The 12,286-nt window shown below is 40.7% G+C and overlaps 1 protein-coding gene across 1 annotated transcript; it reads right to left on the bottom strand.

Annotated features, from left to right (window-relative positions):
• Positions 1-9,750: 9,750 nt before the first annotated feature.
• Positions 9,751-10,722, bottom strand: LOC137503236 (zinc finger protein 436-like; the record flags this gene model as incomplete). The annotated part of the gene is made up of 2 exons (XM_068230776.1): positions 10,407-10,722; positions 9,751-10,154 (listed from the first exon to the last, which is right to left on the bottom strand). Coding segments are annotated over exons 1-2 (720 nt in total), but the record flags the coding sequence as incomplete, so codon positions are not given.
• Between the last annotated feature and the right edge of the window lie 1,564 nt (positions 10,723-12,286).

The raw sequence follows: 12,286 nt of genomic DNA, 5'->3' as shown, positions 1-12,286 counted from the left end.
CCCCCTAAGCCAATAAAGATTAGATTCTGGAAGTGTATTGGTGACCTTGTATATCAACTTTCATTTCCTCTAGCAAGTGTCTTCCCATTCTGTTTCTATTTTACTGAAATGCGTCTGTTTGATTGCTGCATTCATATATACGCAATCGGTAATGTCAATGAATAGATTGTCTCCGCCTAACATATGTAAAAATATAACCTATTTCTCATAATACTCTTTTGAAATTATTGATAGGTTCAACATCATCCGTATAATCATTGAATAATGAAACAAAATGCTTGTGTTATCTGAATTGCAGCCGCATCATCATCAGGTCCGATTTCTAGATATCCGTTTTCATTTATACCACAGTTATCAGTAAAATTATCTTTGTTGATATGTTATTTACTCACTAAAAATTTACCTCCACCCCTGCTCAACAATTCTGTGTCATTTCTTATGCCGTTATTCAGCTCAGTCTCAATATCCGCAGTATTCAATCCCGTCATGTTTACGAACTAAACAGCTGACCAGCACTCGCGGAAGTTCAAGACCGTTGCCTAGACAACTTCAAGACAAATTCTCACTCTTCTTTTACCTCCTAAGCCTTGTATATTGTACTGCATGTTCATCAATGCCTAATAAACAATTCACCACCAAAAAATACAAAACTATTGCATAGATTGCACACGTATGCAGATAATGCAGCAGAGTGTTTTCGGGCAATAAGGACCGTAAGGCAAAGTGAACAGTCGGGCGCGTTCGGGCGGAAAGGGGTTGATTAGTTCTAGGCTGGTTTTAATTTATCTGTCTTCTTTATGTGAGACTTTCTCTTTTAGGATTTTTTCAGTTGTTAGCTTAAATTGTAACTTAGCACATCATAATTTACTATTGGTCTAATGGGACATGAGCTTTTGTGTATTTTGGGGATGGCTCTTACTGTGGGGAGTTTGGGATTTTTTGATGGTGAGGCTTTCTTTTTCTTGTTCAGTGAGAATGAAGTCTGTTTGCTGGATAGCTTGTTTTATTTTGTTTGGAAATTTATTTGTAGGATCACATTGTAGTTTTTGAATTCCGTTGTTGTTGATGACAGCTATTGTTTTTTTCTATATACCCAAGAATAGAACATAACAAGAAGTGTCAAGAGTATAGATCTTGAATAGCAGTGCACTCGCATCTCAGATATGTTCAGACACCGTTCTCTTCTGTAGTATCTGTAATTTAGAACTCAACTAGCACACATTTATTCAGAGAACAGTGTGCATAAGCTGCAGAATTTCACCTTTAAGTAACTCCTGGACAATATCACATCTATAAATTAGCAGTTCACAGTGTTGGGAGTAGATTTTTGCTGACGACCCACAATTACTCATTGAATATCCCTCTTCCAACTTTCAAGGTTTTCAAAGACTCTGAGGTGCAAGAATGATGTGCAGGAATTGACTTTTATGCCAGTATAACTACAGACGTGTGCTGGGATATTCAGCTTCATCAAATACCTCTAGAATGGACCCAAATTACACTCGCCAACATGAAAGTAGAATGTTATCACATCACCATGTAAACTATCAGATGAAGAGAGACTGAACTGTAAGCCACACATTCAGAAGATTACAATTTACTGTGTTTACAGTAGCAACAGACAGAGCAAGGAAAGATGATGACAATAAGTCGCTTCTTCTCCAAAATTATTTCACAGCTTCTCCGCCAAGGCAGAGTTTTACTATGAGATCACCCAACATTAGTAACATTGTAAAGAAGTTTAAATGATGCAAATCTTACCTGGAATTTCTTTTGGAGGCAAAATATGTTCACTATGAGATTCAAAGACCTACTGGTCATAACCGAATTAAATCCAGCACCCACAATTGTCCTTCCGTTCAGCAGCTACTAGCACTAAATTTGGATAATGTATGATAGGAGATGATGTCAATCCCACAACGATACCATTACCAAACCATGGAGAATAAAAACATAACCATACAACCTACAGAAATCCATTTCAATAAATGCCAGAGGTAATCAATAAACAATAAACAGTCATTTGATGGGTACTTAGCTCATGAAATGTCCTGATGCCTAGATCTTGAAACGCTGCCTGTCACAACTTCATTGGTAGCTGGACCTAACCAAGGTTCCTTCACTATCAAGTCCACAACTTTAATTCAGCTTTTTGCCACTATCAAACATAGCATGCACTGCCATCTCCCTAGTAAATGCTAGAGGCCAATTGTCCACTTGGCAACCATAATCTGGGAGCATGTGCCACCAGAACCCCTTTCCTTGCCCCATGAATAAGGTTTCTGTCACTAGTTGTACCTATAGATGTATATAAATACTGTTGTTTGTACTTCCTAAGAGTTGGCTGCCTTGCGTAGCACATTATCACATACTCCCAGACAAAGAAACAAAAGAGAGACATACTTTTCCTAGATGCCCATGTAGCAAATGGCGACTGCTGGGGTTAATATTGGGGAAGCACATAGTAAATTATGCCCCTGCCAAACTAACTCAGCTACTAAGGGTTAAATTCTGATCTCTATAAATTTATTTGCCATGAGACTCACAAGTGATGCATTTGTTGTTCTTTCAAGCCAGGCTGGTTCCTCTTTGATTTTTACTTGCAGATCCAGTTCACACTGCAACTGAAGTAGTTAGAAGCTACTGGGGTTCTTGATTACTTCCAATGATATTACACTGAAACATAGCCCACAGAAATATATTACCTTATTGCAGTCATTGCTACTTAGGTTATCTGTCAACAGACTAAGCATTATGCTTGAAATTTTACATGACCGTCAATATTATGAACATACCAAAAAGACTCAAAATTTTACATGACTGTTAATATTGTGATCATACCTATTGGACCTCAAGTTTTCTATGACTGACACTATGCAGAACAATCTCCATAACAACACTGATAACCATAACAAGAATTCTACATATGATATCCTAAACGGAAACTTCTCAAAATTTCGAACCCTACTACCATATGTTGCAGCCTACAATGTAAAGAAAAACTCAACATTCACAGCGTCACTATTAAATTGCAAACATAGGTAAATAACACAGCAACTCAATAATTAAAATTATGCACTACATATTGTAATTTCTTTCTGAAACTAATATGCGTAGAACTTCAGAAAAATTCTTCACTCCAAAACAATTTTGATAGGTAAGGTACCGGGGTAAGTTACGTTATATTGCTACAACACACGAGGAACAGATTTGCCGGCACTTGTAACACAAAGGCCAGGAGTTTTCAAAAAGAATGCCAGTTATATGTGTATACAGTTTTAATGCTTAAGTAGAAATAAAATTTAAGAAAATTAAAAATATTAAATGTTAAAAATATGTAGAATGCTGAAACTGAGAAAGATTAGTATTAACTTCTTACTGTTCCCAATTGAGATCTATAATTTTCGCAAAAGTAAATTATAGAACTTGAACCTTACCGACAATAGAGATTGTGGACACAGTGTAAATGATAGAAATCACAATTTCTCAATGAAGAAAATCTGTAGCACAATAAATTAACAGAATAGGCTGTACAAATGGCTAATACGCGTCTTATGTAACACATACCTCACACCTAGAGATAAAACCTGATATTTTAATTCAGTGTAATCACTTAAAACAAACACTTAAAGAACGGATTTGATTTGTATCAGTCAGTAGAACGGGCTGAATTTAGGAAAGGATTAATTACCAGTGAGAACTCCAGAGTACACGACACTTCTTGAAAACAGCACTGGGTGCAATGTCCCGTTATATTTCTAACTATCAACTATCAATGCAGTCCTGCTCTAGTGGGCTTTACACGTGGTCAAAGAGAATGAGTAAGAGATGACTCTCAACGTTATTCTTCACTTCTGAACGCAACGGCTGCGCAAAGATCGCCAGGAATTGCACACCAGCGCCTCTAGTGTAAACAGGGCTGAACTAAAATTACCGGGCGGGTGATTTAAATCGTTTAGAGCGCGGAAGGTCCCCAGGTTCTCGTCCCCGTCCACTCTTAAATATTATATTAAATATATTTTTTCTTTTTTTCTTTCTCGTCTATTTTCTTTCATTTCCTTTTCTTTCTTTCCTTCTTTCAGTTACCTTTTTCTGAAATACTGCATTCTGAACAACAATACACCTGGAGGCTGGGCTGTGTTTTATTATTATTAATAATTTTTTGCTGGAGAAAAGAAGCTTACCAGCTTGTGCTGCTTATTATAATTATTTCAATTATGGAGCTATATTTTATTTTTACTCATTCAAAAAGCCTTGAAGGATCGGAGTGACTGGCCTTGCCTGTGCTGCTTTTGTTTGTTTCTGCTGAGGAAAAAGGAAGCTAACTCACAAAGGGAGGAAGGAAGTGACCTGAAGGTGAGCAGGATTGGCAATCCTTATCTCAGATTAAGACGTATGACAGAAATAGACACTAACATCCCCTCGTACATCAGTCCTCTTTAACACTACTTAAGCCAACTGTAACAGTCAACAGTATCAAGATATGCCACTTATGCAGGAAATAAAATATAAATATAATGTAAGAAAGAAAACCATATGCAGGAACCAAAATGATGAAAGGAAACTCATATGCTAAGGAGGGATTTTTTAGGATTCAAAGGTAAATTGAAATGAAACATGATCTTTTGATTTATGGAGCTATATTCTACCTACTATCCACAGTGTTACAGGTATAAAATTGTGAAGAAATTGTATTCAGCAGTGTTAATCATCAATTAATATTCATCAGCCAGAAAACTATTCAATACAACACAAATACAAGATCATTCATTTATGAAAGAAAGACTGGAACTGACAAGGTACAACATAATACTTTTCTCTCTTATCGCAGTTTAACGTTGCACTGACATTGCAAAAGTTTTCAGCAACACCATTTGTATTTTCCCAAGGAACTTACAATATGATAAATCTTTCAGTCTGTCAAAAGAGGCACCTTGGGCCACACACTGAAAAATATTGAGATTTGTACTTCTTTTGCATCTACTAGAGGATGACAAATCTCTGGCAGAGTAGTGTTTGAAGAAACCAAGACATGATAGCACATACTCTGTTCCTACATACTGCACCAAAACACAACATATCATTCAATCAGTCATCTGCATTTAGATGATAAACAATGTCAAGCTACAAAATTGTATGCATCCCTTGTATTCATTGATCTACACTATTTACAATAAAAAATGTTCTATTTTATGTGACAGTAGGATATATAAAAAAATTCTGCTACATGGAAAAGGATGGAATCATGAATATATTTGAGGGTTTAAAAGACAAGAGAGAGCTTACAGATTCTGTGATTGCTCGCTCTTACAACATGCAGGAGGTACAAATAATGCTTCCTTTCAGTCCATCCGCAGGAGAGTAGTTCTAATAAATTTACAGAAATATGTAGCATCAGGATCTACATACAATAATATGGCAGCTGATCCAGCACAAAACATTCCCATGCCAAGTCACAACATAGCTCCACCTATTAAGAGCTATGTCCAAGGAAATGCTTGCTACTTTAGTACAGTATTATGAACAATATGCTGCTACTTCCACAACATTACGGCGTGCACGGGACTTTGCTGTGACCTAGACGAAATGCCAGTTGAAGACAGTGGAAACTCACTTCAGACAGTGCCATTTGTACCTACTGTATATCGAAGGCAGAAATCTATGTTGATGGTTGCAGAGTAGGCTGATCTGTGGTCTGACAGCATGCACTCCAACCGGCCAACCAAGCAGAGGAGGGGTGGCTATGGTTCCACCGTGTTTCTATACCTCTGCATTTGGGACACAGAAACGGGCTGTTCCCCTACCACTGGCTGTCCTGAGATTGGTTTTTCCTTTCGCCTGCAGTAAGGCGAATGATGGGACAGTTCCTAGTATATGTCATGGCCACCAAATATCTTGCCCTCACCACAAATCTCCTTGCTTAAGATGATGATGCCTGTTGATTAAAAGGGCCTAAAATCTAGTTCATTGTTTTAAGAGAAAGTACAACTAGGCAACCATCCCCTATATATATTAGTAATCGGAGAGAAGAAATGGAAGGGGGCTGACACTGGGAAAAGTTATGGTATCAGCTAAGAAGGACCATGCCCTTTGAGGAAAATAAGACTCCCTAGGCCTCCATACATAATACAATCGGGGGCAGAAAAGAACAGGTCGTGATCGAGGTAGATCAGATAGGATAGATGAAAGTGGGGAGCCTGGCACAAGTAAGCGAAAGTAGTGCCAAAATTCAATTAAGGGCTCCGTGGTCGCCTACCCAAGCTCCCAAGTACAGAGCCCACATGGGACCCCTTTTAGTCGTCTCTTACAGCAGGCAGAGAATGCTGTGGCTGTTATTCTACTGCCCCTACCCACAGGGGGACAACTATGATAAGGCTAGTTGCTTTACGTTGCACCGACACAGATAGGTCTTATGATGATGATGGTACAGGAAAGGCCTAGGAATGGGAAGGAAGCAGCCGTGGCCTTAATTAAGGTACAGCCCCAGCATTTGCCTGGTGTGAAAATGGGAAACCACAGAAAACAATTTTCCGGGCTGCCGATAGTGGGGTTCGAACCTATCTCCCGAATACTGGATACTGGCCGCACTTATGTTTCAAATTATCCGAAATTCATTTGCCTTGGTGTGGTATGTTTTCATGTTCTGGCCTCAGGAGATTAGTAAAACAAGAACAGTAAGGATGCTTACCTCAAATATCTTGTTCTTTTTCTTCAAACACGCAAACGAAGATAACAGATATACGCAAACATATCAAAGTAAAGCAAAATGTCACAAACGTCAAAAACGTGGTCGTCCCACGTGGTCCAAGTTGTCAAACTCAAATCGACCAATAGCAATCGGGAGATGTTTCTACCAATAGGAGCTGCCGTATTCGTCACGTGGGCTTAGGATGAGTGACGTGAAGTACAACAGCGCGCCCACGCGAGTGGAGAGCAAAAGTATTCAGTCTGAGCCGGGCCCTCGGAAGGGTAGGACCTCTGCCGCTGTCAAACCCTTTCACGTGGTAGTGGTGGGGGTAAGGTTCGGCAGTACGGTTCACTGCCGTCTCAATCCTACATATATAGATTGAGACGGCGGTGGTTCGGTTATTGATGTTGGGGAGGAAGGGACGTTGTCGTTGAAGGAGGGATTGGATATGGGTGGGGTATAGTAGCCATTACTGAATTAAAACAGCTCATTTGCGAGCTTTAAACTGAAAATGCAACAACCCAACAACATTATCGAGATCATTTTGCAGTTGCTCACAATCTTGTAACTTATTTATTACTCTGTACAGAATAACATCATCTGCGAAAAGCATTATCTCTGATTCCACTTCTTTACACATATCATTGATATATATAAGAAAACATAAAGGTCCAATAATACTGCCTTGAGGAATTCCCCTCTTAATTTTTACAGGGCCAGATAAAGCTTCACCTACTATAATTCTCTGAGCCCTATTTTCTAAAAACCGAGCCACCCATTCAGTCACTCTTTTATCTAGTCCAATTGCACTCATTTTTGCCAGTAGTCTCCCACGATCTACCCTATCAAATGCCTTAGACAGGTCAGTGGCGATACAGTCCAATTGACCACCTGAATGCAGGATATCTGCTATATCTTGCTGGAATCCTACAAGTTGTGCTTCAGTGGAATAAACTTTGCAACAGTATGGCTTCTCTTCTGTGTGTGTCCGCATAAGAACAGTTAGCTCAGACTGCCTTTCTTTGTGAATGATTAGCCACAGACATTCCACCTGTTTGGCTTCTCGCCTGTATGGGTCCGCGTATGATCGGTCAGACTGCCTTTCCTTGTGAATGATTTGCCACAGACATTGCACCTATATGGCTTCTCGCTTGTATGGGTCCGCATATGATCGGTTAATTTGCCTCTCTTTATGACTCGCCTGTATGTTTACGCATATGTTCGTTAAGATTGCCTCTCTTTATGTATGATTCGCCACAGACATTGCGGCAGTATGGCTTCTCGCCAGTATGGGTCCGCATATGTTCGGTTAGTTTGCCTCTCTTTATGACTCGCATGTATGTCTCCACATATGTTCGGTAAGTTTGCCTCTCTTTATGAATGATTTGCCACAGACATTGTAGCTGTATGGCTTCCCGCCTGTATGGGTCCCCATATGACAGGTTAGAAAGCCTTTCTGTATGGATGATTTGCCACAGACATTGCAGCTGTTTATGAATATTGAATTTTCACGACCGCATTGTAATCGAAACCGACTTTCAACCTATTAGGTCGTGTTACGTACATTTAGTACGTATTGAAGAGATGTTAAGTACAGAACAAAAATGGCCAACCAGACACCAGTGGGATCCGAACCCACAACCTCCCGATTTCGCGTCGGTTGCTCTACCAATTGAGCTATGGTGGCCTAGGCCATCTTTGTTCTGTTGGAAAGGATCTAAGCTACAGAACAAAGATGGCCTAGGCCACCATAGCTCAATTGGTAGAGCAACCGACGCGAAATTGGGAGGTTGTGGGTTCGGATCCCACAGGTGTCTGGTTGGCAATTTTTGTTCTGTACTTAACATCTCTTCAATACGTACTAAATGTACGTAACACGACCTAATAGGTTGAAAGTCTGTTTCGATTACAATGCGGTCGTGAAAATTCAATATTCATTGACTTGGCCCTCAACGGGCAACTTAAACGCACTCTACAGTGAGATGGTAGTAGTACCAGACCTGTAGCTTAGAATCTTTCCAACAGAACAAAGATGGCCTAGGCCACCATATCTCAATTGGTAGAGCAACCGACGCGAAAACGGGAGGTTGTGGGTTCGGATCCCACTGGTGTCTGGTTGGCCATTTTTGTTCTGTACTTAACATATCTTCAATACGTACTAAATGTACGTAACACGACCTAATAGGTTGAAAGTCGGTTTCGATTGCAGCTGTTTGGCTTCTCGCCTGTATGGGTCCGCATATGATCGGTCAGTCTGCCTTTCCTAGTGAATGATTTGCCACAGACATTGCACCTGAAAGGCTTCTCGCTTGTATGGGTCCGCATATGATCGGTTAGTTTGCCTCTCTTTTTGACTCGCCTGTATGGGTAAGCACATCTTCGGTTAGTTAGCTTCTCTTTATGAATGATTCGCCACAGACATTGCAACTGTATGGCTTCTCGCCAGTATGGGTCCGCATATGTTGGGTTAGTTTGCCTCTCTTTATGACTCGCCTGTATGTCTCCGCATATGTTCGGTAAGTTTACCTCTCTGTATGAATGATTTGCCACAGACATTGCAGCTGTATGGCTTCTCGCCTGTATAGTTCCGCATATGATCGGTCAGTTTGCCTTCCGTTGTGAATGATTTGCCACAGACATGGCACTTGAAATGCTTCTTGCCTGTATGGGTCCGCATTTGTTCGGTTAGGTTACATCTCTGTATGAATGATTTGCCACAGACATTGCAGCTGTATGGCTTCTCGCCTGTATCGGTAAGCATTTGATCGGTCAGACTGCCTTCCGTTGTGAATGATTTGCCACAGACATTGCACCTGTAAGGCTTCTTGCTAGTATGGGTCCGAATTTGATCGGTCAGTTTGCCTCTCTTTATGACTCGACTGTATGGGTAAGCACATCTTCGGTTAGTTAGCTTCTCCTTATGAATGATTCGCCACAGACATTGCAGCTGTATGGCTTCACGCCAATATGGGTCCGCATATGTTCGGTTAGTTTGCCTCTCTTTATGACTCGCCTGTATGTCTCCGCATATGTTCGGTAAGTTTACATCTCTGTATGAATGATTTGCCACAGACATTGCAACTGTATGGCCTCTCGCCTGTATGGGTCCGCATATGACCGGTCAGATTGCCTTTCGTTGTGAATGATTTGCCACAGACATTGCAACTGTATGGCTTCTCGCCTGTATGGGTCCGCATATGTTCGGTAAGCTTATATCTCTGTATGAATGATTTGCCACAGACATTGCACCTGTATGGCCTCTCGCCTGTATGGGTCCGCATATGACCGGTCAGATAGCCTTTCGTTGTGAATGATTTGCCACAGACATTGCAACTGTATGGCTTCTCGCCTGTATGGGTCCGCATATGTTCGGTTAGGTTACCTCTCTGGATGAATGATTTGCCACAGACGTTGCACCTGTAGGGCTTCTCGCCCGTATGGGTACGCATATGATCGGTCAGACTGCCTTTCGTTGTGATTACTTTCCCACAGGCATTGCACCTGTAATGCTTTTCGCCTGTATGGGTCCGTATATGTTCGGTTAGTTTACCTCTCTGTATGAATGATTTTCTACAGACATTGCAGCTGTATGGCTTCTCGCCTGTATGGGTCCGGATATGAGCGGTTAGAATGCCTTTCTTTATGAATGATTTGCTACAGGTATTGCACCTGTAAGGCTTCTCGCCTTTATGGGTTCGCATATGTTCGGTTAGTTTACCTCTGTGCATGAATGATTTGCCACAGACATTGCAGCTGTAAGGCTTCTCGCCTGTATGGGTCCGCATATGTTCGGTTAGTTTACCTCTGTGAATGAATGATTTGCCACAGACGTTGCAACTGTATGGCTTCTCGCCTGCATGAGTCAGCTTGTGATAAGGTAAACTGCTTTTATTGACATATGATTTGCAACATTCAGTGCATACGTGAGGCTTGTTGCCTGTGTGAATAACCATTTGACCGGCTAGTTTTTTCCAGCTGAAGGATTTTCCACAGACGTTGCAGCAGTTTCGGTTCTCGCCCGTGTGAGACCGCATAACGTCCGGTCTTTTCCTTAAATTTTTATGAGATACTGAGCATTCGTTTATAATCCCAGCTTTATGCAATCGCGTGTCGCCAGTGAGCATTTTCCTCTTTGTAAAGCAATTATCAGAAAATCCGCACACTTGGAGCGGGTGGATCCTGAGGTGCTTCGACAAGCTGCTTCGGCTACATAACACCTTTCCGCAGTGATCGCACTTGAAGGGACGATCTTCCTTGTGTCTCTTCAGATGTCGCAAGAGGTCCAACTTCCTAGCCAGGACTTCACTGCACACACTACACCTAAAACTAGATGATCCGCCGTCCGGAGGTTGATGATCTCTATAGTTCACCTCGGGTCTCGATCTACAGTGACAAATGAAAACCATGTGACCAATAGTTCAACAGCCAAATCCACTACAACTCTCACACAGGGGATTTGCTACTGGACATTCCAAACACTGATATCCAGTGCAGACAGCTCGTTACTCATAAACATTACATTCCTGAGAGTAAACATCATCTGAGGTTAAATTTCAAAAGCTCTCACTTGTTACGAGAATATGTTGCGTCTTTTCTTAATCACGATATCAGGCGCAAGAAACTTGTCACGGTTTAGAAATGTACGAGTTAATAGACAACCTCAATTGAAGAAAGCATGAGAAGTGGTCCAGCCTGAAAGGGTAAATACTCGTACAAGCTCTTTAATCCAGCACATATTATTCTATCGAAATCCGTAGTCTGTTCTCCTACATAAAGAACAGCATATGCTTTGGAGTTTTGATCTTGTTGAAGCACTCTGCGCTTTGTTGCAGGGAAGTAATAATTTTTGGAAAGGACCTTGTCCTTGAGGTTGTTTGAGAGAATGTCTGTGCTGTAGATATTCATAAAGTTGAGAACGTTTGCCGACATTCAGCAAGATCTGTTGAAACACGGCTAATCTTTTATGAATGTTATTTTGTCACACAAATATACATATTGTATTTGTACATTGTTATATCCCTATGGCATTTTATTATGTCACTGTGTCGCTTTTCCGAAATATGTATCTTTGATGTGCAATCAAACATAGCCAACCTATATATAGGACGGTAGGTTTATACAAGGACGATCATACTTACTATCATGTACTACATCAGTCTACATCTTAATTCCTGTATTTAACACGGTAGCCACTAATCCTGATGAAATCCTGGCAAAGCTGAAATATAACAAGTATATGACGGCTCTCTCGCTAGCATTGATACTGTCTTTTCTCCTCAAGACACTGCTGTTAAAGACATCATGAAGGCAACACAGAATATGGCATTGGTGGTAGCGTTTTATTACAATGTCCTAATATCCTAATTTTGAAACCAAACGCAACCTATCATGCCCTTGAATATTCATACAAGTATTACTTTAACAATACGGATAGAAGGAGCATGAAAATCAAGGCTTGAGCCAAAATTCGAGATGACAAGACGTTGAATTGCACCGTAGTGGATATTGCTGCTATGTAAAAGAAGGAATATTATTCTATTTATTTCAAAAGATCACTGGCGACGTGATTATTTTTAGTGGATTCATAACATAGTTGGA

The sequence above is a fragment of the Anabrus simplex genome, chromosome X, assembly GCF_040414725.1.
Source record: "Anabrus simplex isolate iqAnaSimp1 chromosome X, ASM4041472v1, whole genome shotgun sequence".
In the NCBI taxonomy this organism is placed as follows: Eukaryota; Metazoa; Arthropoda; class Insecta; order Orthoptera; family Tettigoniidae; genus Anabrus; species Anabrus simplex.
Note: the sequence above shows the minus strand (reverse complement) of the source record. Positions and strands in the feature narration are given on the sequence as shown.